Genomic DNA, 26,472 nt, shown 5'->3' with positions numbered 1-26,472 from the left:
TTTTAAGAGTATTGGGAGTAATGGCTAGAGTTCACCTCAAGAACAAGTCTACGTATCTAGGCTGTGTGACCCTGTACATCTGTTCAAGACTAAGTTGCGGAAAAAGTACCTGCCCTGGAGTCAGGAGTGCCTGGGTTCAAATCTGGTCTGACATTTAGTAATTACCTAGATGTGTGGCCTTGGGCAAGCCACTTAACCCCACTGCCTTGCAAAAACCTAAAAAAAAAAAAAAACTAAGTTGCAGAGAAGATATCAATCTACAATGAAAGAAGCTTCCTCATCTGGGGAATCTGGATGTGTGAAATCAGGGCACTATCTAGCCCTCTAGTAGAATCTATAGTAGAATTGGTCCACTTGAACCAGCTCCTGGATTTTTTTTCTTTTTAAAGAATGATAGGTAGATAGTCAAAGTGCTCCCCTGAGAAGCGAAAAATGAGTCCTCTGGTACACTCAAAATGGATTTTCCCTGGGAAAGACTCATGGGAGGACATAAATATGTTACACAGGATAGGCAGGTATGCGTGGGTTATATTGAGGTTACTAATCCTATTGAGTATTTGTGACCTAGGCCACCAAGAGAAATAAAAGCTTAGAAATACTATAAATCTGGAAATATTCATTAGAAAATGTGTCTAGGGGCAGCTAGGTGGCAGAGTGGATAGAGCACCGGCCCTGGAGTCAAGAGTACCTGAGTTCAAATCTGGCCTCAGACACTTAATTACCTGGCTGTGTGTGGCCTTGGGCAAGTCACTTAACCCCATTGCCTTGCAAAAACTAAAAAAAAAGTGTCTAATGTGATTGTATGGTGACACTTGCCTCAAGAAGCCTTTAACACTTGAAACTAAAAAAATGTTTGGTTTGGTGAAATATGTTCACTTCCTTCTGAGCTTTGACTTCTGGGTTTCACGTATTTTTTTTTCTTTAGGGAGAACCTCTATAGCAGCTCGCTGGGTGGTGGGGTGGCCACCTCCCCAATGCTCATCGTCTTTTATGGGAAGCATTCCCACATCAATCCAATGTGGCACATTCGGCACCTGGGTAAGCTGGGTGGATACCCTAGGGGGAGGAGTAAGCTCTAGATGGAACGGGAACCATCTAGCCCAAACACACCTGAGTGGAATTAGTTGGGCTTTAGACAGTCATAAGTGGCAGAGCCAAAGACATTTCTGACCTAGAAAAATCCCCAAATTTAATTGCAAATGATGCTTTTGAAAGCAGGACTCTATAAGCCCTGTTCTTGATAAGATTTTTTTGTTTAGATATTGGAAGTAGAATGGTACAGAGGAAGGAGGAAAAGAAGGCAGAGAGGGAGGGAGGAAGGAAACATTAAATGCCAGTGTACCAGTAAATCTCTCACTTAAGGCTCACAGCCCTAGAAGGGAAGTGCTGTTATCGTCCTTTTTACAGGAGAGGAAACTAAGGCAGGCAATTTAAGTGACTTGCCAAGGGTCTTCCTGACTACAGCCTAGCACTACATGCTACCACCTGGCTGTCCCAGTGAGGGCACACTTGTACACACACATTCATAGCACAGAAGTACATAAAATATTCATATATATGCATATGTGCACGTTTGTATGGAAGTACATGATCTAAGTTACAGTCCAACTTCTAATAATGTTTATCCTTCATTTACGAAGATGAGTACAACATCAAGGAGGTGATGCCATGACAAGCACGTGAATTGGATTTGAGTGAGCAGGGGGCTGTGCTAAGTCACCAGCCTCACTTTCTCCTCCAGAACCATCTGGATCCAGTGGCCAGATATGGTTCAGGATGACTGCAGATGGCCCTGGATGTGAGACAGTCAGGGTGAAGTGACTTGCCCACGGTCACACAGCTAGTAAGTCACAAGTGTCTGAGGCCAGATTTGAGCTCCCATCCTCCTGAATCCAAGGCCAGTGCTCTATTCACTGTGCCACCTATTAAAGGTATTTAGGAGAAACAGGAGCAGGGTAGCCCAGAGATTCAATTCTAAGACACTGACTAGCTGTATGACCTTGGACAAGTCACTTCACCTGCTTGCCTCAGTTTTCTCATCTGTAAAATGTGGACAATAACAGCACCCCACCCCTGCTCATTGGTGACATGTAAAATAAAAAAAGCTTCCATTATCCTTCTAACCTGTATGGTAACCACCTGTGTGACCAGTGGCCCATCACTCACTTCCTGGCCTTGGCTTTTATAAGAGTCCAAAATCTAGGGCTTTAGGGCTATCTCCCTCCCCTCACAGAAGGTCATAGCAAATCTCCCGGAGGGGCCCTCTCATCTCTACCAAGTTATCGGGAGCAGGTGTGTATATTAAAGAGTCTGCTAATGGATGTTTCTCTCCCTTCCCCAACACACCAAAGGCTGGAGTGCCGAGGCCAGATACTCTGAACACTTTCTTCAGGAGGCAAAACTACTTCACTGGAATGGAAGACACAAGCCATGGGACTTCCCTAGTGTGCACCCTGACCTCTGGGAAAGCTGGTTCATCCCTGACCCTTCTGGAAAATTCAAACTCAATCGAGGAGGGAGCTGATATGAGGACAGATACAGGGTGTTTGTCCCCTTTTGCTGCAATCTTACAACTCATAATAAATAGATTATTTTTATGGAGCATTTTTCAACACATCTGAGTCATAATTCACCTTCATCTGACAAAGAGGGCCTTTGAGACTCATACTATGGGAAGCAGAAATGGATTTGCTTTTTTTTCCCTCCAAAGTATTCCCTTAGGGTAAAGGCAAGTCTGTGGAACTATCTGGTTGGAAAGAAATTTGTATATTAGAAAATGAACACTGGGTTGCTAAGCTTGACTTTCAAAGACAAACAACTAGTTTCATGGATTAACAAAATTAGAAAATTAAAGATTTCTTAACCATATGTTTAAGGTTTCATATGAAAGATGAGGCTTTTTTTTCTAACTTAGAAGTCTCCAGTCTTGCGAAAAACTATTATGCTTAAAATATTTAATAGCTTCTGGATTTTCTCAATTTTTCTTGGGAGGGTGGAGGAGAAATATCTCATTTAATGCCTTTTCAATTAAGTAGATTTTTTTTTGACCAAAACTTAAGGTAAAGTGAGTGAAATGTTAACATCTCATACACAACAGGAAGACAACAGAGACAATTCCTCTATTTTTATTGTCAAAATTGGCATACTTTCAAAAGAATTTAAAGCTTTTTTTCATTACTATTGAATGAAAAAGCTCCAAACCATCATGGATAAGACAACTGAACAGCCATCACTGATTTGTCATTTTTCATGAAAATGTCATAGAACATGTTTACATAATTTCAATACTTACTTGAGAAGTAGGTGTATGACAAAATCTAAAGACTGTATTTCCCTCCCCTTTAAATTAAAAACAAGACTATTGTAAAGCTACAATAGTTACAGACTAGAGCAGTACTAATCACATGCTTTACATAGTTCTTGTGAAAATATAATTGATTCCTACTTAATCCCTGATGCAAGGCACTTGTGAGCACCTGCAGGAGAATGTCCATGTAAACAGTAATACAGTACATCATTTTAAATAACAAAGAACAGAGAGTTTTCACACAGTTTGACCTAAACTCGAGGGAAAAAAGGAGAAAGTTTCCACCACGGCCCACAGCAAAAAGAAGTAGCAGGATCTGATTCACAAGATAGAGCTTTTAAACAGCTATTACAAAGAGAGGGTGAAGCCACATGACTCCCCGAAAACGACATTTATAAACCATCATAAATACTTCATATTTAAAAAAGCCACATCTATCTGAATATAAAAGCATGGAGTGTAAGAGCACTGGACTGGGGGTCAGAACATCTGGGTTCTTGTCCTACTTTTTGCCGTTAATGCTTGTCCTGGCTGGGTTCGTTTCCCCACTAACAAGATTAGGGAGCTGAACTAAAAGACTTCTCCGAGGTCTCTTGCAGCTCTGACTTTCCATGATTTTTAGCATTCTGACCAGGTCAGAATTTAATAAAAGTGGCACTGGTGAATGGGGGCGACACCCACAAGAAGTAATTACAGATCACTTGTGGCACTGAGGAGACTGTACACTAGAAAATCACGAGAGAATGAATCAAAAGACCCTTTGCGTGGACCCTGACCAATGGACATTTTTGCCAAAGAGATGAGTTATGGTGGAGAAAGGGAATGAAAACTACTGGCTTATTTGATAGGACCAGCAGGGGAAATCATATTCTATTAGACAGCACATTATAGGCATGTTTCAAGTATGAAAAGCACCCATACAGACCTTCTCCCAACCACGGTTTGAGCATCGGCTTGCTCCATCACTCACCACACAGAGCAGGGGCAGGCACCCGGACAGAGAGGCCACTGCCTCCTAACTACATACCTCTGCTCATCCTCTTAAGTAAAACATCTGCCAAGTGACAAACGAACCATTGAAAATGTGATTTCCCCCAGTCTGCCGCCTCCTCAGAACTGACCGAGGGCAGTCAGCTGTCTCCGGCCTGAGGTCCGGCCAACCTCTGACCACAGGGGGAAGGGGCTGTTGTGGGGAAAGAAAAGATTTAGAATCCCCCCCCCCACAGTTCAAATGGAAAGTCCCCAAGTCTCAAAGCATGGACTCCACAGACATCAGGTGAGGAGTCTCATGTCCACATATGAATTGTGACACGTGTGTGTCTGTACCCGTGACAATCATGCACAGAATGTGCTTTTCAGGCATAAGGATTCTGGAATTTCTTGCCATATGCAGATTTAAGAAAGAAGTATAAATATACAGGCTGTTTAAAAAAAAAATACAGACTAGAAGCAACTCCCAAAAGAAATAATTTCTTCAGAAATGAGACTACAGTTTGTCCAAAACTGTATACAATGACACACATTAAATATAAAAACTCACATAGAAAAGGATCTACGTTTGCTGTCAAACTATTGAGCTCATAAAGTTAATTCTACCACACAAATGAGCTACCAGAAAAGGAGGAGTAAGTTCTACTCAAACACTTCAGTTGGTGAACAGAGGCGCCCGTCTGGACAGCTGCATTAAACCACAGGGTAGAGGCGGAGCTCCGAAGGCCGTCCTCACAAACAGCCGCCTTCCTGCTCTGGGGTCCCAAAGGGACTGAAGCTTGGCAGAAGCTGGTCTGTGAAGGACTGCGTCAGCCACTGATCACCCATAATGTCCCCGAAAGTTGGTTCTCCACTTAAGGCTAGATTATTTGTTCCTAAGCAGAAGGGAAAAAATGGTTCAGGGTTAGTTTATTCTGTCTTCCGAGACAATGAAAGTGAAGGTCCTTAAAGGAGGATTGATGGCAATGGCCAAGAGTGAGACCAGAAGGGCAGCTAGGTGGCATAGTGGATAAAAGCACCGGCCTTGGAGTCAGGAGGACCTGGGTTCAAATCCGGTCTCAGACACTTAATAATGACCTAGCTGTGTGACCTTGGGCAAGCCACTTAACCCCATTTGCCCTGCAAAAACTAAAAAAGAGTGAGACCAGAGCTGCTATCAGAAGCTGGAATTTCTTTCTTAACTCTTTGAAATAAAAGCATTTTAAAAACTGTTCAGCTCAAGGTAAGTCTTCCTGACTCCAGGCCTGGCAATCTATCCACTGAGCTACCTAGTCATTCCTCTGAAGAAAGGAATTTTCTGAAGAAAAATAAAGAACTCTTACTGGCAACTATAATGAATAGAAAATTAGGGTCTTTTAAAAAACAAATATTGCTGCTTCTTTAAAAAAACTGTCCTGGGTAGAAAATCATAAAAATGTCATAGGAATCAGTTTGAGTGACAGTAACTGAGAAGAAATTCTGCCCCCTATTATATATAAAAATAATAACTGTAGGCAGCTAGGTGGCGTAGTAGAGCACCAGCCCAGGAAGACCTGAGTTTCAGCCTCAGACAATAATTACCCAGCTGTGTGACCTTCAACAAGTCACTTAATATTATCACCATGCAAAAAAAAAAAAAATACTGTCTGCCTTTGCCATCACTAACCCCGTCACTCACATGGCTATTTCTCTAAGAGAAGCAAGAGGATTCCTGGAGGAAAACCTGGCATTCATCCAAGACTCACTAAGCAGTCCAAGGGAGGCTGTCCGAGCCCCAGCAGGTGACCACTTCAGGGCCAGACTGCACAGTGCTGGAGGGGGGCCTTCCGGGTCCCTGGTCCTACATTCTCTACTCAGCACTGCTGCCGCCTCCTTATGGTAAAAATAATGAAGCCACTACTACCCACACAGTCCCATGCCACAGGAAGGGCAGCCTCACACTACCTGTCCCGTCCAAAGAGAAGGCACAAGGAGGCTCAACGTCACACGCCTTTTCACAATAAGCACCTCCATACGCTGCCTCGTAGCCGGGATCATACTTCTCCTCCTTAACGGCCATCTTCTTTGCATCCTCTGTAAGAAGAAAAGCAAATTAAAACTCCTTCCGAATGTTGTTTTGAAAACATTTACTCACGGTAGTGAGACATTAAATGGTTACTCAAGATTTGTCTTTTCAGACAACCACAGAACCCCCATATTGATACCTTGGGGGCAGATTCCAAAGGTGGCTATAATGTTTCTGAGTCCCAACTCCACTCCTCCTGCTACATTAACAAAAACCAACACCAACCTCTCTAGAACAGAGGTAACCTGGAACCCTTGAACACTATTTTTAAAAAATAGATTTTAATAATAGCATTTTACTATAACTAGTTGCTTTTGTAACCTATATGTTCCATTTTATGCATTAAGAAGCCTCAAACCATTATTCTGAGGGGATCTTAAGCTTCTTGAGATAGCAGTGACCCCAAAAGGTGCAGAGGTGACAACTCCCTGTTCTAGGGGTGGGGGGGAGGAAGAGGGAGGGGAAGAATAAGAGCCCCAGCCTTCATCTCTAACAAAGGAGGCTCGAGTCCAGCACAGGCAGATGACAACTGAATGGGAGCTTGCTGGCAGCCCAGCAGCGACATACCTTGGGCGAGCTGCAGATCAAACGAGTACTGCACCTCCTGCACATCAGTGTTCGGGACGATGCCTTTGAGCTGATCTCTCAAATCTCTCAGTTTGATATAATAATGAACTTTGTCTTGCGCCCGTGGGAACTGAGCACATCGAGCGCTGGAGGATGGCATCACGTAGCAAAGCTATGAGAGGAGATGGGCAGAATGAGGAGGACCTGAGCATGGCAGACCCCTGAGTGGCCCAGTGCCAAGGTCCTGGGGCCAGGAGGCTTGGACCAGCAAAGCTCAATCAACTCCCTGAGCATTTACTAAGCTCTTCCTGGGGGCCAAAGGGCCCCCACCCTCAAGAAGAGAAAAGTGTATGAATGTATATGAGTGTATGTGTATGTGGTGGGAATATGTGTGTGTGGTGCATCTGTGTCTGAGTGTGGTGTATCCAAGGGTGTATGTCTCTGTGTATATGTGGCGGGGGCAAGTGTCTATCTATGTGACTATAACCGTGTGTGTGTGTGTGTGTGTGTGTGTGTGTGTGTGTGTATGTGGTGTATGTGTGTGTGTGGGGGTATATGTCTGTGGATGTTGGTTAAAAGAAAACAACAAAGTCCTTTTCTGCAAAGAGACTACAAAATTAACCCAACACTTATATCACAAAATGCCATATTAATGAAATTCATTGATTAAGGGTAGGCATACGACTATGTACTTGTTTGACCTGAGATGTCCTTAATTTCTATGCTGAAAACAGGGACCAGGTTTTATTTTTATTTCCATCCTCCCTTCAGGTGGTTCGGTGGTGCTACGAAAAAAAGCACTGGGCCTGGAATCAGTCCAAAGTTCAAGTCTGACCTCAGGCACTTACTAAAACTGTGTAATGCTGGACAAGTCACTTCACCTTGTTTGTCTCAGTTTCCTCATCTGTAAAAAGAGCTGAAGAGGGAAATGACAAACTACTCCAGTATCCTTACCAAGAAAACCCCAAGTGGAGTCACAGAGACTCAGACACAACTAAAAATGACTGAACAACAAATATTCCCCTGTATACTGCATTGCAGAGTAGAAGTCTGAGAAAAACTTGCAGGATAAATGAATTTATAAAATACAACTATTTGGAACCAACATTATAATTCCCCCTTGATAGAAAAAATAAATTTCTGTATCAAAATAATTTTGCATTTTTTTTACTACTTTATCAATAAGATATAATAAGCCTGAATTTTACTTGCATATTTTAGTCTTTTTGATTGCACTTATAGGACCTAATTCATTTGCTTAAGGCAAATGTCTATGTTCATAGACAGAGTTCAAGACTTAAGTCAAATAAATACTTTTCAATAAAATAACCAAATTCATGTTACCACATTGGCCCAGCTATGGGCTAAATTGTTTCTCTCCTAAAAAAATGGTTTATATAAAATATAAACATGATTTATGTTTGTTGTTACTGAGGTACATCTGTCTATTTTTTCCTTTCAAAGAGATTACATCTTTTTTTTTTTTGGTTTGTTTTTGCAAGGCAGTGGGGTTAAGTGACTTGCCCAAGGCCACACAGCTAGGTAATTATTGAGTGACTGAGGCCAGATTTGAATTCTGATCTCCTGACTCCAGGGCCAGTGCTATATCCACTGTGCTACCTAGGGGCCCTTAAGAGATTACATCTTAAAGGGATAGTCTTTATTTAGACCAATATGAACCATGAAGGCAAAAGGCTGACCTGACTAAAAATCTTTCTAGTCATTAGTTTGCTAACAATTGCAACTTACAGTTTCTGTGTCTGGGACCTTATGGGGCTGAAGTCCAAATTCCAACTTCTTAACTTTTACTCCAAAAACTTCTTTACTAAAGATTTCATAAATACCTAGAAATGAAACAAACCCATATTGACATGTAGAATTGTGGACATCATCACCACCACCAACAAAAAGTCTGCGTGGCTGCAGAGAAAAAGCTTACATTTTCCATTGAAAACCGCAATTCGGGGTTGGTATTTCTGCAATTTCTGCACCAATATACGTCCTCCTTCTCGAAACTCTTTACTAAAATAGAATAACAAAGTAGGATAGTACAGTAATGTGGTATCTTGGCAAATCTTTAGAGTCAAAACAAAAACAATAACAGCATCATCACTTTCTAACAACAAAAAATACAACATAAAAATAGTGGAGGACAAGAAGAAGATAACTGTGGCCCACAAGGCTTGTATTTTTGTAGCATTAAAAAAATCATTGTGTACTGCCCTACCTTGAAAGATCTTTGCTGCCTGGGGTGGTCCTTTCCACCATATTTGTAAATCCGATACCATACTTTCCTGGTAAAGTATGATCATCCATATGATTTAACTGGACCTCACTCAGTCCAGACATAAAGAGACACTTCCCTAAAACAAAATAGTAGGAAAAACAAATAAGGTGTGGTTTGAACTTCAAGACAAAAAATTTTCTGGTAGGAGAATTTATATTCTCTGTTCCATATTCCATTCTTCAGAAGAAATAACCAGAAAAGAAAACCAGTCACTAAACCCCTTCTCATTCATTGGTGGACCAACACAAGCAGATTATTATTACAGGGCACAAAGAACAGACTGTCCTGTTTTACTAACTGCTCTTCAGTCAGTCCTGTGAGGGAGAGGAAGAGGCGGCACATGCCAGGCAAGTCGAACCCTCACCAGCAGCCTCCCTTCAATCCTGGTGTTCGTCCAGGATCCTGACCCCAAGAGCCCCAAAGGCATGGTGAGGTTTCCAGCCCTGGGGTCTTCAGACACAAAACAACCATCCTGTGAAGACACAATCTCCACAGAAGACATGGAAGAAAGCTTTCACCACCCAAACCTGTAACCTTCCACCTGGGAGGCAGGGGATTGTCTGACTTTTCTATCAGTATCCCCAGCAGTCAGGGTTAAGAAAATGCCATTCCTCCTTCAATCTACACATGATGTTGAGCTCTAACAAGAAGTCTTTGACAAGGACAACTTTTTAGGTTTGACCTGAAAACTAGACTAGACTAGATAGGCACTTTTTAATGAATCCAGGATGATCAGAAATCATCTGGGAGATGCCTTCATAGAATTCAGTGTCCCAAATATGGCCTTAACTTTGTCTTGTTGGGTAATGATATGGATACCAGAACATTCTCCTTGTGGCATCCTATTTCTAAGTAGTGTCAACCAGGGCTCCCCAAAATGCAGCTATTGGGCGATTTTATGCAGCCCCCATGGGTTCACTAAATGCTTTAGTAAACAAAACCAAACTACCACAGAGCTCTCACTAAAATGGCAATTCAAAATATATCGTGTTTTGTTTCAATAAAAACCTTTAAAAGTAAGGTTAGACGGCCCTGGTGTACACCATGAACCTGGACCAGCTGAGCTACACTAGCTAAGGGCTCCTTGGGACCACTCCAGCAGATGTTTGGAGATGAGACCCAATCCATCTGATTATTAGTTTCATTCCATGCTACTGGATGACGCCATCTTCCCCCACAAAGTACCAGAGATAATGACAGATCTGATTACACGGGGTCCATGAGTGTTTGAACATGTAACTTTAATTCTCAGATGTGGGTTGTCACAGGTCTTGGGGGTGAACTGACCCAAAAGTATGTGACAACAGCAAGTCATTTAACCCTTCTGTACTGCGGGGAACTCAGTCTGCCAACACGAATCAGGTTTTCATGAGGGGTTCCCTTGCTGTGCTCCTCGCTAAGCTGCCACCTCACTTGCAGCTTCTCACTGACCAGGAGCCACCTTTCCCTGGAGGCACAACCTGGGTTGCTACTCAAAGGGACAATGTCAGCATGGATATGGGTTTGCTCTTTGCCAGAAGGGAGACAACAGGAATAAGTATCCAGTCAAAAGAGTTCTTTGTAGACATTTTAAGGTCGGTCTGGTTTTTAGTGCCCTTTGCCCTCCCTTTCCCCTACTCCAGGTCTTTCACTCTAGAACAAGGGTGTCCAAGCTTTGCGCTTCTGGGTCTCATCACCCAACAAAAACTTGTCAAGGGCCATGTTAATTAAGGGTTAAGTAGGTCTTCGATGTTGTAACACTGTTCATGCATTCCTTCATTTTCTAATTACATGATGTGGCCACATGAATGGACTATGAGGGCCTTGGGCAAACCAGGTGGATAAACCTGCTCTAGAAACAGAGGGTGGGACTATTTGGGGGGGGCTAGTTTGTATTTTCACCAATTTTATGACTTACCAAAGTCCCCAGAAGTCATCACTTAGTAACCACTCTAGTAGTTATGGGCCCTTTCACACTAATTAGGACAGCTGTGACAGCAGACACTATCCTTCATTAGGCCAATGCTTCCTATCTAGACAGAACTGACCTGCAGATACATTCTTTTTTTTTTGTCAAGGCATTGTGGTTAGGTGACTTGCCCAAGGTAACACAGCTAGATAATTATTATTAAGTGTCTGAGGCCAGATCTCAGATATATTTTTATAAAACTCAGTGTCAATACCATGCCAAGTTAAGGCAAGAAAAAATAAACTAGTTAAAAAGTTTTTTACATGAATTAACAATGATAAAAAGCTAAAGGGAGGGGCCACTAGGTGGTGCAGTGGATAAAGCACCGGCCCTGGAGTCAGGAGTACCTGAGTTCAAATCCGGCCTCAGACATGTAATAATTACCTAGCTGTGTGGCCTTGGGCAAGTCACTTAACCCCATTTGTCTTGCAAAAACCTAAAAAAAATAAAAAATTAAAAAAAAATTAAAAAAAGCTTAAGGGAACAACTTACAAAAATGATTTCCAGGTCCTGGGTAATGATGTCCTTTGTAAGCTGCCATTAGTCCTGGATTTATGCCAATCTAGAAAGTAAGACAATTCAAAATTTTTGCATGTAATTACTTTGCATGTAATTGGAGAAAATCAATCAATTAAAAATAATTTTTTTAAGTTACCAAGATGTGATCTGTTGGGGAGAAAAAGGTAAGTAAATCTTTGTTTCCAGTTAGTTTATTAAAAGATACATTTAAATAAATGTGATTAATAATGTTTTTAAATAATTTCCTAGTCTTAATTTGAAGCAATAATTTCATTTTAGGAAAAAAACATTTTGTCCTAAATAATTTTTTAAATTTAGATCAAAACTCAAATAGAAATGAAAATTATATGTAGGGAATACCTATGGCCAGTATAATGACAGTTTTAAAATGTAATATTATTGTATTTTTATTTACTTTGCTAAATATTTCCCAACTACTATTTTAATCTGTCTAGAGTACACTCACTGTATAGTATTGTGGGACAAGTATCTTATATTTCTGACTTAAAAGTTAACCTAAGTGCAAGATTTCAGCACTCTTTAAAAAAAATGACATTTCAATCAAAACTTAAATTAAAAAGCACAAAAAACTCAAAATTTCCGTACAATATGGCAGAGAGGAGTTCTAGGGAAAGGTGAGTACAAAAGTATTTATTGGTACAATCTATAGGGAAAGAGCACCAGTGGTGGCACCAGAAGACCTAGTTCAAGTCCTGGTTTTGACATCAACAGTGGAACACTGGCCATGTCACTCACTCTCTGGGCCTCAATGTTATCTGTAAAAATGGAGTAAACCTCACAGGATTTTCTTGGGGGGGAAGGTTTGTCTACCATAAAATATGATAGAAATGTAGACTAGAAATAGTACCACACACCAACATCACAAAACCCCAAATGCACTGTCAAAGACCAAAATCAAACAATAGAAGAAAATGAACAATGGAGCCATGAACACTTAACACTTAACACAGGAGCAGTTCCTACTTCGTGGCTCAATACCCCTTGATCGACATACTGACAAGGCAAGAAACAGACTAGGAAATGTGGCTAAAAGTGGTGCAGGTCAAGAACACAAAAACGGCTCCCCAGGGGGGAGGGGGGAGGCCCTGAGGGAACGGTCTGATCATTTTTGTTAATAGCTGTTTAGTTCTCTCTATCTTTTAGCTCTCTTACTAAGTGAAATTTTTTCTCAAATAGACAACTGGACATTAAGAGCTGTCTGACCTCCTACAACGTAACCTTCAACTACTCAGAAGTAGATACTTCTCATCCCCAAAAAAGGACATTTAGAAATGAATCTTTCCATTGCAGTACCCCAGCACCTCCCCTGAGGCCTGTAAATGACAGAAAATCCACTGAAAAACCAGACTGCTCTGAAAAGCTTCATGAAGATGCCAACTTACAATGACAATGTCCAAATTGAAAGCCAAAATATCAGGGAGGGTCTTAGTCAGAAGTTCAGCTTCTGAGACCCCATTAAAACGATCGACTTTCCTTTTCACTTTGAAAGTGTCTGTAATTTTTTCTTGTTTCCCCTTGGATTTTGCCGACTTGGCTGCTCTGGGGGTGGCAGGTTTTTTTGGCTCTGGCTTTTTTGGTTGCGATGATCTCGTTCTTCTTTTTCTTCCCTTTTCTTCTGAAATATTAGAATTATTTAAGTTGTAGACATCTGACATTTCTATTAAAGAAGTATAGTATTCAGTGCTCATCATATAAAGACTCTTCATTGAGAGTCAACACATTGAAGTTTAGCATCATCATATTACACAACTCTGCACAAGGATGGAGAAGTCTGGAAAGTGAGGAGATAGGAGTGAACCGTGAGCATGACCTAGTCCCACCTCATGGACTCATGGCCTGGTTATGATTCTCATTCACCTATCTGGAGGCTGCTCTTAGTTGTCAGTGGGCCTCATTCCTTCCAAATCTCTAAGTATATTTTGAATAGATGCTAAATGTCCTTCTTTGTGAACATGATATATATCTGGCCGAGAGAACAGTCTCACTTCTGTACCTTTAATCCCAAAGCTAGCAGAGTACCTGATATAGAACAGACATGAGAGTGGTGCATGGCAAAAAATCTGAATCTTCAAGAAAATATTTTATTTGATCCAATATACTTGACAGGAAAGTAAGAAATTACTTTTGTGAAATATTTTTCAACATAAAGTTATAAATTTTTTAATTGAATTATGTAATAAGCAACTAAGCTTCACTCAGTAGGTTAATTCTCCCAATAATGCCAGAAAAATGTGGTGTTATTCTGATAATGTGATAGTCTACAAGGCAAATAAAACTACCGTAGGCTCTATGAAAAACTTGAAAGTAAGACTTTTCACGTGTCAATTTTTAAAATGTATTTCTTTCACTGATTTTGAGCTCAATGATGCAAACTGCAAGTGCCACATTATCCTCTGTAATTTCTAAATTTGTCAATCACCTATTTTTACTGTTTTATCTTAAATCATGATTGTAATTCCTGCCACTTTTTACATCGACCTAAAGCATAATCACTTTTGTTTTAGTTTCATTTTTTAAATTCTATACATGTGTCTTTTGTTAAAAAAATTATTCTATTTTATTTTTTCCAATTACATGTCAGGATAGTTTTCAGCATACATTGTTTCCTAAGATTTAGAGTCTCACATTTTTTGATTACCTTCTTTTTCTCCCCCCTCCCTCATCACAGCAAATAATCTGATTTAGGTTATCTATGTACAATCATGTTAACTATATTTCCATATTATGCATGATGTGAAAGAAGAATCAGAAGAAAAGGGAAAAAACATGAGAAATTTTTTTTTTTAAAAAATGAAAATACTTTTCTTTGGTCTGTATCTTCTCAATTTCCAATTTTTTGTCACCACAAAAAGAACTGCTATAAATATTGTTTATATACATGTCTTTATGTATTAGGCAGCAAATTGTTGGGTTGTTTCTAATCTTGTCTGGCCTGCTTCCATTTTATGGTTGAACTTAACCCATTACACCCTGAAGTTAAAATTATTCATAAAATTTAAGACTGTAGATCCAGAGTTGGAAGACACTTCAGAAGTCTAACAGACATACAGTCTAACCTCAATTTACCCATGAGGAGACTGAGGCCCAGTGAGATTAAATGACTTGCCCAAGGTCCTAGTAACAAATTGCCTATCTGGGCTTTAAAACTCTTTAGTCCAGAATTCTTTTTACTGTAACATATTATCTAAAACTAATACTATCCTAGGAAATTTAGCATCTAGATCTCTACTAAAGATCTCTAATACCTAGAGTTCACTCTTATTTAATACCTTCACATTTTATTATATTTATTATATTTATTATATTACTAGGTTTCCAATTTTGTTTCCTCTGTTTTATTTTTCTTGAAACTATTGAATTCCAGGCTAGTGTTTCTTCTGTCCAGCCTAGATAAAAATACATGCAGTTCAGGAATTTGGAAATATCATGCCTGATATGCTTCTCTTCTTCTAATCTATGATTTCATAGATTAAGGGAACTCTTAGTGTGGAAACTCCTTCCAGTAATAGAGATCAGCAAATATTCTAGCATCTTATAGTTTTAGAAAGTTGTCTGACAGTTTCAGAGACTTGCTGAGGGTCACTCATTCAGTATGTATCGGAAGCAGACATAAATCTAGTTTTTCTGCTTCTGAGGCCAACTCTTTAGTCACTGTACCACGTTCTAATTTAATTTTCAATTGTTTTAAAAAATGCTTAATTACTCTAAATTTAGCCATTAAAGTACAGAGAGCAATACTCCTGCCTTTGGCTTAATTTGATACAATCTGCAATGCCTAGCAAAACTATATTGAGAATATAGTTTCAAAATACAGTAAGCTTAAACAGCCATGTTCTAAAAGGCCACAGGGTGGAGATATTGTTCTAGAAAATGAAACAGAATACCTCTTACTTTTTTAGAGCAGAAAATAAAAGAAACGAGGAAAAGAAAGTATTTCAGGAATCTTGTGCTTCCAAACTTTCAATAATCATTAAAATATTTCACATCTAAAATTACTTATGTAAAATAAAATTGAACATACTATTTTAGACTAAATTATTATCATATGATGTCAGGTTTGAAAAGAATCAAAGAATCACAGATTTAGAATTCAAAGAGAAATAGTAGCCATCAAGCCTAATTCCTCTTTCTACGGATGAGGAAGCTAGAGTACAGGGAGAGGCTAAGTGATTTCTGCAGGGTTACACAGCTGATGTGGGAGCCAAGACTGGAATCTTAGAGAATATCTAATTCATTCTTCAACAAAAATCCACTCTCCCCAAGACCCCATTTTTGTCTTTGCTTATGGGCCCCTAAAGCAGGATCCCGTGACCTGTTCCACATCTGAAGTGCTGTCACTGTTACAAAGTTTATCCTTAGGTCAAGTCTAGATTTGCCACTTTAGAACTACTGCCACATGTGAGCCCTCGAGACAGCTGACCTGCTCCTGGAGCAAAGGTCAAGACCCTTCACCACCCTGCTTGTCATTCTCTGCACACTCCCCAGCTTAGCAGCATCTTCTTTAAAATATATTTTTCTTTTTAAAAGCACAGGATTGTGTTATCTGATACAGATACTGAACAGAGTTCTTCCATTTTTAATGTAAAAACAAAAGGGAAGAGCAATAATATGTCTCTCTAAAAATTAAAAAACAAAATATACATGTCTAAATCAATTTCAGGTGTATGCTGGTTTGCAATCCATGCAGCCCTTGACTGATTTTTTTTTTTAATTGCTCACTCCTGTACTAAAGTTTAATTTTTTTAAAAATTTAGAATAGAAATCCATTAGCTCTTAGTACTGGCTCCTTACTAATTCCTACTGGTTGTTTTTTTAACTTGAGTGTAAACAAGCTGGTTAGTCTGAGTAGTAAAATTCAGTATGTTAGTACAAGGTTTTTCTGTTTTTGTTTTGAAATTACCCATAAAGTTGGATTAGGACAGTATACACACCACTTTTTTTTTAGGGTTTTTTTTTTTTGCAAGGCAAATTGGGTTAAGTGGCTTGCCCAAGGCCACACAGCTAGGTAATTATTAAGTGTCTGAGACCGGATTTGAACCCAGGTACTCCTGACTCCAGGGCCCATGCTTTATCTACTGCGCCACCTAGCCGCCCCTTACAGACAACTTTCTTTAAAAATCATATTACCAGTGTATGTAGTCAAAATCATTTTGAAATTTTCATCTTTATTTTCACTGATACTGGTTACAAACCCCATATACACTACCTCATCATGTATGATTTTTATCTGTTTTCCCATAAATACATCAGATCACTGTAGATCTTTCTGATTCTTTTTTTTTTAACAAATAAAACCAAAATAACCAAGATAATAGGAAAAGAGAAAGTTGAAAGAAAACGCTTATATTTTCTCAAATAAAGGTCTCATATCTCAAAAATATAAAGGTCTCATATCTCAAAAATATAAAGAGCTATCAAATTTATAAGAACATGCCAAATGATAAATGGTGAAAGGATATGAACAGATAATATTTTGATGAAGAAACCAAAACTATATCTAGTTACATACAAATACTTTAAATTATTAGAGAAATGCAAATCAAAACAACTTTTAGACATCATCTTACTTACACCTATAGGACTGGCTAAAATAATGAAGCAGGAAAATAATAAATGTTGGAGGGAAAATGGAAAAATTGGGACACTGATGAACTTACCAACCCTTTCTGAGAACAAAACTTATATGTTCTAATATTGAGAGCAGTTCTCTTTGTGATGGCAAAGTGACCTTGGGCAAGTCACTTAACCCCATTGCCTTGCAAAAAACAATTAAAAAAATCTAGGAAATGGAAATCCATGGCTTTATATTGAATATTCTGTTGTGCTGTATACATAGAAACGTTCCCTTTTTTGTCCATTTATATTTTAGTTCAAAATAAATTTAAAAAAAGAAAAAATGCAATTTGGATATCAAAGAACTGAGTGAGGCAGAGATCTGCTAAAATTAAGCTCTAAGAATTTTTTTTAAAGCCTTTTGTCATAATATAAGAACCTTTTATTTTCTTTACACAATATGGAATTCACCAATATTGTTTCAGAGAACAGTCAAACACAATTAAATAAAATGAGATTTGGTTTGGTTTTTTTTTAAACTACACAACTAATTTTGTCAAATATCAGTTAAATATTGAGCTGCAATTTTGAAGGAAAACTTTTACCAAGTCATGAAAAAATGTCCTCTATGAAGGATTCCTAAAAGATCAATCAACTACATGCTTTCTAGAAAAAAAAGAGGCTGGTTAATCAAAATCTTACTTAATCTACCAATGCATCTAAAACTACCTTGAACAGGTTCTGGGTCAAACACTGGGAGTGGAATTTCTGGCAGAGCTGGTTGTTCATTCATAAATTCCATGCTGGGAGGTGCGGCCATCATTGGATAGTATGGAAACTGGTAAAATGCTTGAATCTGCTCAAAAGAGTATCTTAAAAAAGAAAAAGTGAGTAAGAAAATATATTTTCATTAAGGCATTCCAAACTTTCCTTATAGAAGTTAAATCACAGAATCCCATAGCTGCAAAGACTCAAAACGTTAATAGCCATGTGCCTTCCAAGACAGCTATTTTGACAATTCAATGCTGAACTGTTTGGCTACCATAATATTAGAGCTGTCTCTACGTTCTCCTCAATATTTAGTCTGTTTCCGTATTTAATCATAATAGCAGAAAAAAATGTTCTGATAAGTAATGTAACATTGTTAAAATATAACATCACTCAAGTCTCTTCAAACATTTAATTTTTTTTTGTCAATATGTTTCCAGAGATGTAAAAAAAGAACCATAAAGAAGTGCTGCTAGCTCTCTTAGGTTTAATTGTTCTCACCAAAACTTCAGGATCAGTTTTATAGCATCTAATAGACCTTTGAAGGTTTAATATGAAAAAATGAAGGAGACTGAGAGTGAATAGATGGGTTTTAACTAGAGCTGTTTAAAAGAAATTTATAACCATTGAAGGTGATACCGTGAAAAAAGAATTACCACTCTCTCACAAAATATCCCAACTGACTCTTGGAGGTTACAGGAACAGGTGTGCCCCATTTAGGACAACCTGAAAAATGAAAATTCAAGCTTAAGGATGATTTAATTTAACTAAGATGTAATTATTCATGTTACTAAATTATCATTAATTTTACACAAGAATTCACTGAAAAGTTGAAGTGTTTCTAAGTTCACTTTATTATTTACACAACATTAAACAAAAAACTGGGATCAAGAAATTTAAAGATAAAGCTTTAAATGCTGTTATTTTTCACCATATTTCTCTTATTTTGTTTTAGTCAGGCTTTTTTTTGGCTTTATAGCAGTTATATTCTCACCTGCCATCTGAATCCTAACTCATGACAAAGAAAAAAACCAACAAAGCAAAAAAAAATCCAATAGTGACTTCATTTGACAATAAACACAATGTTCTGTCCTGGTAGTCCCCCTCCCCCATCTCTGTGATATGAGAGGACATAAATTTCAATTACCTATTCTGGCTTTTCAATATCATAAATTATATTTTCACATATTCAGTTTTGGTGTTTCAATCTAAGCACTGAATATAGTTTTCTTTTGGAGGAAATAAAAGATCCTACTGTAAACTGAACTTCAATAATTAATAGAAAGGATTCCTGAAGTTTTAAGTCAACAAAGGTGTATGATTTAAGAGCACTCTTGGAATTTAATTTTCTATCAATTATAGATTAAGTTATTAAACATTATAACCCCTGCTTTCAACACTGATTTTGAAAATGTATCTAGGACATTTTAAGAGTTGAGCCTAAAGGACAATTGAATATTCTTTGATTGGGCTTTTACAAAACTCCACTGACATCAGCCTGAACAATAATCCTCAGGCTTTGGAAGAAGAGCACTCTAAATGGAAAATGCAAGGGCTCAGGAGTAAGGAAAGCTGGCTTTTGATTCAGTTCTGCCACTACCTGATTGTGGCCTCTCATTTAACAAGTCTCTGCTGTCTTATTGGGAAAATGAAAGAGAATGAAATAGCCAGGCTCCAAAAAAATTTTATAATTCTATCAGAAAGACAAAGAGGCTTATTTCTAAATTCAGAAGGCATTATTCAATTCTTGGTCCTGCTGCTTATTACCCCCCTATCTCTGAACCTTAGCTTCCTCTTCTATACTCTATGGCCTCAATCGCTCTGACCTCAAGGATCCTTTCAGCTCTAAATCCTGCCAATTATCAAGCTCTGCATTTTCATTGATTTAAGAAATTCTTTTCCAGTAGATCACAAGCTGTCTCTATCTGACTAAATAACCCTCAAAATCTTTGGCAACCAAAAATGTATCCTACTTGGAAAGGAACCAGCAGTCAACCTGACAATAGGCATCTTTAGGCATAGCTGGACTGGTCCTGACTATAGACATAAAGCCTAACTACATCATACACAAAAGACTTTCCAAATTCATAGGACACACTATGGCTAATCCAAAGGCACAGGCTTGGAGACCTGGGGATCTCCTCTAGGCCACAATGAGGTAACAGAGTACATTAAGGGATGATGGATGATAAGATGGTGGTGCTAGTCTATTTGATCTTAGATAGGGCTCAGAGCTGGAAGGGACTTTCAGAAATCACTTATTCCAGTCCCTCCCATTTTACAAATCAGGAAATGAAAGTCAGAGACAGTAAGCTCATGATCACAGAGCTAGTAAATATAGGAGGTGGGATTTGAAACCAAGGTATTCTAATTGCAAATATAGTGCTCTTCCCAGTGAACCACAATGCATTCAATACTAGGAGTATTACCCTCCAGGAAGTGCCAATTCTCTGGGTACAAACACAGGACTGAAGGAAAACAAAGGAGGAAACCACCCCCACCCCTCCCCAAGGAAGGTTTTTCCTTTGTAGAGGATACTGAAAGGCAGATGGGTCACAGGTTATTAATATTCTCTAGATCATCTTTTTTTTGACAATAAGGTCCAAGATTTCCCCTCAACTTGGGTTTCCTCTCCTTTTTCAAATATGTTAAGAATTAATCCCTCAGTGTCCTCAAAACTGTGCTTCCTCACCACAGGCCTCTTCGATGTCTACTTCATCTGTCGGTTCTGCCTTCAGCATCATTTCTACATCATCATGCAGCATCTTAGAGGGGGGAGTAGGAAACACAAAGGGGAAGGAGAAGTGAAGTGGGCAAGAGCAGACTGAAAAACATCACCAACCAAGCAAATAGACAAGAGCAATAAGGTGCAGGATGTATTAAGAGAGAGATGCATGACAGGAAAATAGGTGAGCCCGCCATTTGGCAAAAGAGAGGGATTACCCTACAACCCACAGCCACACAGTTAAGAGATCTGAAGAAAGGCCCCGGCATGTTGGTTGGAGACCCTATAAAAATTTATGGATCTCTCACAGTTATGGGTAAGAAATAACTTAGATAGAGGAAATTACAAAATAGAAAATAGAAAACTTGGATTTAGTTGACATTGAAAAGCTTCTGCAGACATTAATGTGTCAAGAATAAGAAGGGAAATGGTTGAATGGGAAAAATTCTTTGTATCAAATTTCTCTGATAAGGGTTTGCTATCTAAGATAGAAAAATAACACACATGAATACAAAAAAGTTAAATATCCATTCCAAAACAGATAAATGGTCAAAGGATAGGACAAAACAGTTCTCAAAAGAAGAACTGCAAAGTATTCACCACTACATGAAAGAATGCTCCAAAGCACTAATAATAAGAGAAATGCAAATCAAACCAACTCTGAGGTTTTACCTCATACTTATAAAACTGGCAAAGATGACCAAAAAATGGAAAAGTCAACTATTGGACAGGTTGTAGGAAGAAAGGCACTCTAATACATTGTTTGGTGGAGCTGTGAAATGGTACAACCATTTTAGAAAACAATTTGGAATTATGCGAATAAAGTGACTGAACTGTCCATACTCCGAGAACTCCACTAATTGGGATTCTTCTTCAAGGAAACCACTGATAAGAAAAAATTCCCAAATACTGTAAAATATTTATAGCAGTACGTTTTGTGAATCCTAAGAAAAGGAAACAAAGAAGATGCTCAACAATTCTGGGAATGGCTAAACAAACAGTAGTGAATGTAATGGAATATCACTGTGCTATAAGAAATGACGTGTGTATGATGCATACAGAGAACCATGGAAAGATCATTATGAACTGATGAAAAGTGAAATAAGCAGAGTCAAGAAAACAACCTACTAGCTAAACAATGCAAATACAAAAAATGGCTGACCATGTGTTAGAAAATAAAAAAACTAAATGTATATAAAGAGCAAGCAGAACTTAAATGAAGAGACATGTTAAGTCACCTCTATCCTATCCCTTTGAAGAGTAGGAGGTACACAGGTATCATACACTAGATGTGTTTTGGGATTTTTTCAATGTATCTATAAATGTTGTTGATTTTCCCCCTCACTGAAAAGACAGCATTCATCATTTGGGATGGCTCTCTGGGAAAGGGAGGGAAGGGAAGTGATATGGGAGATAGCTATGTGAAACAGAAAATATAAGAAACATAATATCAATAAAAACATATTTTAAAATATTTCTGGAAGGACAGATGAAGACTATGTAGCATAAACATGACATCTACTGCAGAAGAAAATAAGGATTAAGATGGTTTCTGATCAATACTGTCAGAGAGAGCCCTCAAATCAAGTGAGGACTGAATAAGGTGTCACTGCCAAAAAGTTCTGGTACAAGATGCTTAATACGACTCACCCAGAATATCTGGGTCTACTATGGAAACTCCAACTTCTGTTTTACTAAGCACTTTCCTCTTATCAGTCCTTAATGATAGTAGTACAGGCATTTATCCCCAGTTTGCAGGTATGACTATAGTAATATAGGCATTTATCCCCAGTTTGCAGGCATGACTATAGTAGTACAGGCATTTATCCCCAGTTCAGGTATGACTATAATAGTACAGGCATTTATCCCCAGTTTGCAGGTCAAGGAGGAGAGCCTCATCCAGGACAAACAGCTATTAAAGAGTGGAGCTGGGATTTGAGCTCAGGCCAAGCTCCCTCTTGCTGGGCTTCCTTTCACCTCCCTCTTGCTGCTTCAATTCCTCCTCCATTTTGCTGCTGCAGCCTGAGCTAATGCAACAGGGCAGGATCTAGAATCCAACAGTGTCTCTGTTATTCACCACTTGCGGAAACCAAAGCAATCCTGCCAAAGGGGACCTGAGACTCAATTTCCTAAGCTGTAAAATGAGATTAGACTGGATGATTCCTGAAGGCCTTGTGGCTCTCCAGAGCTAAATTTCTCTTGCGATAGATATCCTTTATGTCACTGGATAAAGCAACGATGCTAGGCTCTTCCTATGGCAGGAGGAGCACTGGCTGTGCCCCTGGCCAGCTCAGACTGCTTTGCCTGCACTTCAGCCGCTTCCCAACCTGGTCCCAATCAATCCTTCCAGTTCAATGAACAGGCTCCCTTTCCTCCACTCTACAATGCTGCCAGGCCTTTGCAGAGGCTGTATCCCTTCCAGGCCCCCCCCCCCCATGCTGCTTTCTTATTAAGGATACTGTGTAAGTCTTGTCCTGACCAGTCAATAAACATTTATTAAGCACCCATTACACTTAGTGCAAAATCTAGTTCTTATGCTTAATGAGGAGACAAGTTGTACAACAAATCTTACCAACAGACAACATCAATAGTTAAGGATCCCCACGGTGAAGGCCCCAGAATTAGGAGGGCTTGGCATTCAGCAGGTGAGAATTTGAGGAGCCAGAGAAGCCAAGAAAAAGGCGGAGCCGAAGGAGAGTCAGACCTTTCCAGTCAGGAAAGTTTGGGAGCTAGAGTCTCTAGGTGGTTAGTGCCTACCCTTCCCACCTTGCAACCCCTCCCAAAGGCACCCAGATCGTTGAGCACCAGGCCTGGAGTCAGGCAGACCAGAGTTCAAAAACCCTTCCACTTACTTTCTAACTGAGTGACCTGGGAAAGTCACTTTACCCTATTTGCCTCCGTTTCTTCCTCCACAAAATGAGCTGGAGGAAAAAAAAAATGACAAAGCACTCCAGTGTGTCTGCCAAGAAAACCCCAAATGGGGTGACAAAGAGTCAGACCAGGGTCTGGGTATCTGCTCATTTATTTATTAAGTACATGCCAGCAGCAATTTAACAACTGGACAGGCAGGCTGGAATGGGAGCTTATCCCCAGGAAGTCACTGACACAAAACACCCAAAGGCAACTGCCTAAAGACTCTCCCACCCAGCTCTAAGTGTGAAGAGCAACTAATGACATCTGGGGCCTTTCTGCTATCAATTATGGATTGTTTAGTGCTTTTCACTGGAGGTGCTCCACATTCTTAAGGTTTAAGCTGTTTAGGCCTCAAACAATCAAAGCTTAAGGCAGCAGTGACAAAGCTTAAGGCAGCAGTGAAGCTTGGGAACAATCATTATTGATCTCCCTCCACTCAGTCAAGTAGGGACTTAGCACCCTTGAAAAAAAAAAATCAGGAAACTGAATCTGACAGAAGTATCTTGAAGGCAAGCACGGTTTAGGCCAGCCATTATTTTTAAACTTAAACAGCAAAGCTTTAATTCTATTTGAAAAGCTTCTTGTTTAGTCTTGCCTGACTCTTTGTGCCCCATTACTGTCCATGGAATTTTCTTGACTGGCTTGCCATTCCCTTCTCCACTGGCTTAAAGGCAAACAGAGCTCAAGGGACTCAAGTGATCATACAGTTAGGGAGTATCTGAGTGACTTGCCCAGGATCATCCAGCTGGAGAGTATTTGAGTGACTTGCCCATGATCATGCAGTTGGGGAGTATCTGAGTGACTTGCCCAGAGTCATGCGGCTGGGAAGTATCTGAGTGACTTGCCCAGGGTCATGCAGTTGGGGGTATCTGAGTGACTTGCCCAGGGTCATCCAGTTGGGGGTATCTGAGTGACTTGCCCAGGGTCATCCAGTTGGGGGTATCTGAGTGACTTGCCCAGGGTCATCCAGTTGGGGGTATCTGAGTGACTTGCCCAGGGTCATCCAGTTGGGAGTATCTGAGTGACTTGCCCAGGGTCATCCAGCTGGGTATCTGAGTGACTTGCCCAGGGTCATGCGGCTGGGGAGTATCTCAGTGACTTGCCCAGGGTCATCCAGCTGGGTATCTGAGTGAGTTGCCCAGGGTCATGCAGCTGGGGTGTATCAGGAGGTGGATCTGAACTCGGGTCTTCCTGACCCAATCAAAAGGCTGAAGTTAAACTTCAACGAATGAGCTTAAGGTCGCTGGCGGAGGTTAGCTGTCAGAGCGTGCTAAAACTTAACGGCAGAAGTGGAAGCCCAGCTTCGAAGCTGAAGGGAAATTAAATTTCAAGCTTAAATTAAATTCAGCAGCTTGGGTGGAAGGCAAAAGCTCAAGGGGGGTGTCAAAGGCACGTGGGGGGTTCAAGGGGGCGGGGAGCTCAATTTAATTTAGAAGCTTAAATTTAATTGGGAGACGTCTACGTACCGGCCGCCGCGCTAAGATGTGGAGACACAAAGGCAGGCAAGGCTGCTCCCTGCCCTCAAAGAGCTCGGACGCTACTGGGGAGACAACAGGCACAGGTTAGAGGCCGGCGGCCCGCGGGCTCGGCTTCGGGGGGCATCCGCCTCCCCCGGCGCCCGGCCCCCGGCTGGGCTCCTCCTAGGAGGGGCTTCCGGAGGAGCGGGCCGGGGAGGAAGAGGGGGAGGGGGAGGGGAGGGAGCCGGGCGCCCTGCTTCCAAGGCGGGCGTCTGCGCACGCGCGCCGCCTCCGCCTTTGTACCAGGATGAGGGACCTTGCCAGAGCGGCTCGTGCGCATGCGCCCGAGGGGGGCCGGAGGGGGGCGGTGTTGGGGGGGGGCAGGACGGGCTGCAGGCTGGGGGGGCGCGCCCCCCACCTACCTGTTCAGGTCGTCGGGTTCCATTCCCCGCCGCCCTTCCAGCCGGCGCTTCCCTCCGTTAACTAGCGAGCCGCTGCTCCCCTGCCGGGCCGGAGGGCGCCGCCACAAGATGGATGGATGGATGGATGGATGGATGGTTGGAGACGACAGGCTCGGGAGAGAAGCCGGAGCTGCTACTCCGCCTCCGAGAGCCCCACCCCCTCCCCCTCGCCTCTCCCCCTTCGCTGCCTCCGTCAAACTCTCCGCTCCTTCCTTCCGGCCGCCCAGAGCCAATCGGCGAGCGGCCGGCGTGACACGTGGTGCGAGAAGCCGGCCAATCGGCTTCCCTCTGGGATGGGCCGACTCTGAGGCTCTGCCCCAAGGGCTTTCGGGAAGGAGAAAAACGGTGGGGGGGGGAGAGGAGAAAAATGGGCGTGACGTCAGCGTCTCTCTACCTCTCCGGCCGGCTAGGTGGGACCCTCGCCCCCTCCGGCGCTTAGGAGCCTGCGCAGGCCTAATACACTGAAGTGTTTAGACAGCCCTTATAATCCAGAGCACCAAAGCTATCACCACCTAGGCCATATTTTTTACAAAATTACTATCATTGAATAATGTGAGATAGGTATATATATATAATATATATATATATATATATATATAGAGAGAGAGAGAGAGAGAGAGAGAGAGAGACAGAGAGAGAGAGAACGACGAACCTGGAGTCGAGAAAAGCCGAGTTCCAAGTCGGATTCAGACTTTGCCTACCTGGGTGACGTCAGCCCAGCCCTCGGGGCTGCGGGACCGGAAGGGCTGATATCAGAACCTGACCGTGGCAACAGATAGCTGGGAGGGTCCTTGGAGAGCCTAGCTGATCCAAGACCATCCATCTACATTGTGTGTGTGTGTGTGTGTGTGTGTGTGTGTGTGTATTAGGTTTTGCAAGGCAATGGGGTTAAGTGGCTTGCCCAAGGCCACA

General features: G+C 40.8%; 2 protein-coding genes across 6 annotated transcripts in view; one reads left to right on the top strand and one right to left on the bottom strand.

The window, feature by feature from the left end:
* The window catches only part of GLT8D2 (glycosyltransferase 8 domain containing 2), a 36,106-nt gene extending 33,502 nt beyond the window's left edge, over nucleotides 1-2,604 (top strand). For both annotated transcript variants that reach the window (XM_074226736.1, XM_074226737.1), the window contains 2 exons: nucleotides 926-1,038; nucleotides 2,352-2,604. In XM_074226736.1, the coding sequence (XP_074082837.1) occupies nucleotides 926-1,038; nucleotides 2,352-2,524 (286 nt within the window). In that variant the 3' untranslated portion in view covers nucleotides 2,525-2,604. The remainder of the gene's footprint in view (nucleotides 1-925; nucleotides 1,039-2,351) is intronic.
* TDG (thymine DNA glycosylase) lies at nucleotides 80-25,716 on the bottom strand. 4 transcript variants are annotated; one of them, XM_074226733.1, is made up of 11 exons: nucleotides 25,522-25,716; nucleotides 25,109-25,182; nucleotides 17,966-18,108; nucleotides 13,066-13,298; nucleotides 11,636-11,705; nucleotides 9,136-9,271; nucleotides 8,848-8,930; nucleotides 8,658-8,752; nucleotides 6,909-7,080; nucleotides 6,221-6,349; nucleotides 108-5,172 (listed from the first exon to the last, which is right to left on the bottom strand). In XM_074226733.1, the coding sequence occupies exons 3-11, from the start codon at nucleotides 18,057-18,059 to the stop codon at nucleotides 5,030-5,032; spliced, it is 1,155 nt and encodes a 384-aa protein (XP_074082834.1). In that variant the 5' UTR covers nucleotides 18,060-18,108; nucleotides 25,109-25,182; nucleotides 25,522-25,716; the 3' UTR covers nucleotides 108-5,029. The 4 variants fall into 4 exon arrangements, with proteins under 4 accessions (XP_074082833.1, XP_074082836.1, XP_074082834.1 ...); XM_074226734.1 differs by having other exon boundaries at nucleotides 25,109-25,179; XM_074226732.1 differs by lacking the exon at nucleotides 25,109-25,182 and having other exon boundaries at nucleotides 80-5,172; nucleotides 13,066-13,295.
* Nucleotides 25,717-26,472: the final 756 nt, after the last annotated feature.

Source organism: Macrotis lagotis, chromosome 2 (assembly GCF_037893015.1).
Source record: "Macrotis lagotis isolate mMagLag1 chromosome 2, bilby.v1.9.chrom.fasta, whole genome shotgun sequence".
Classification (NCBI taxonomy): Eukaryota; Metazoa; Chordata; class Mammalia; order Peramelemorphia; family Peramelidae; genus Macrotis; species Macrotis lagotis.
The sequence above is the reverse complement of the archived record's forward strand: the minus strand, read 5'-3'. Positions and strand labels throughout refer to the sequence as shown.

Excerpts from the sequence above, each read along its gene's own strand:
- TDG (XM_074226735.1), bottom strand. The coding sequence starts at position 25,544 with ATGGAACCCGACGACCTGAACAG. Across the intron at positions 7,081-8,657 it reads AGGTCCCAGACACAGAAACT|CTTTGCTACGTGATGCCATC; the intron begins GTAAGTTGCAAT and ends CTCCTCTCATAG. Across the intron at positions 6,350-6,908 it reads TGATCTGCAGCTCGCCCAAG|AGGATGCAAAGAAGATGGCC; the intron begins GTATGTCGCTGC and ends TTCTTCTTACAG.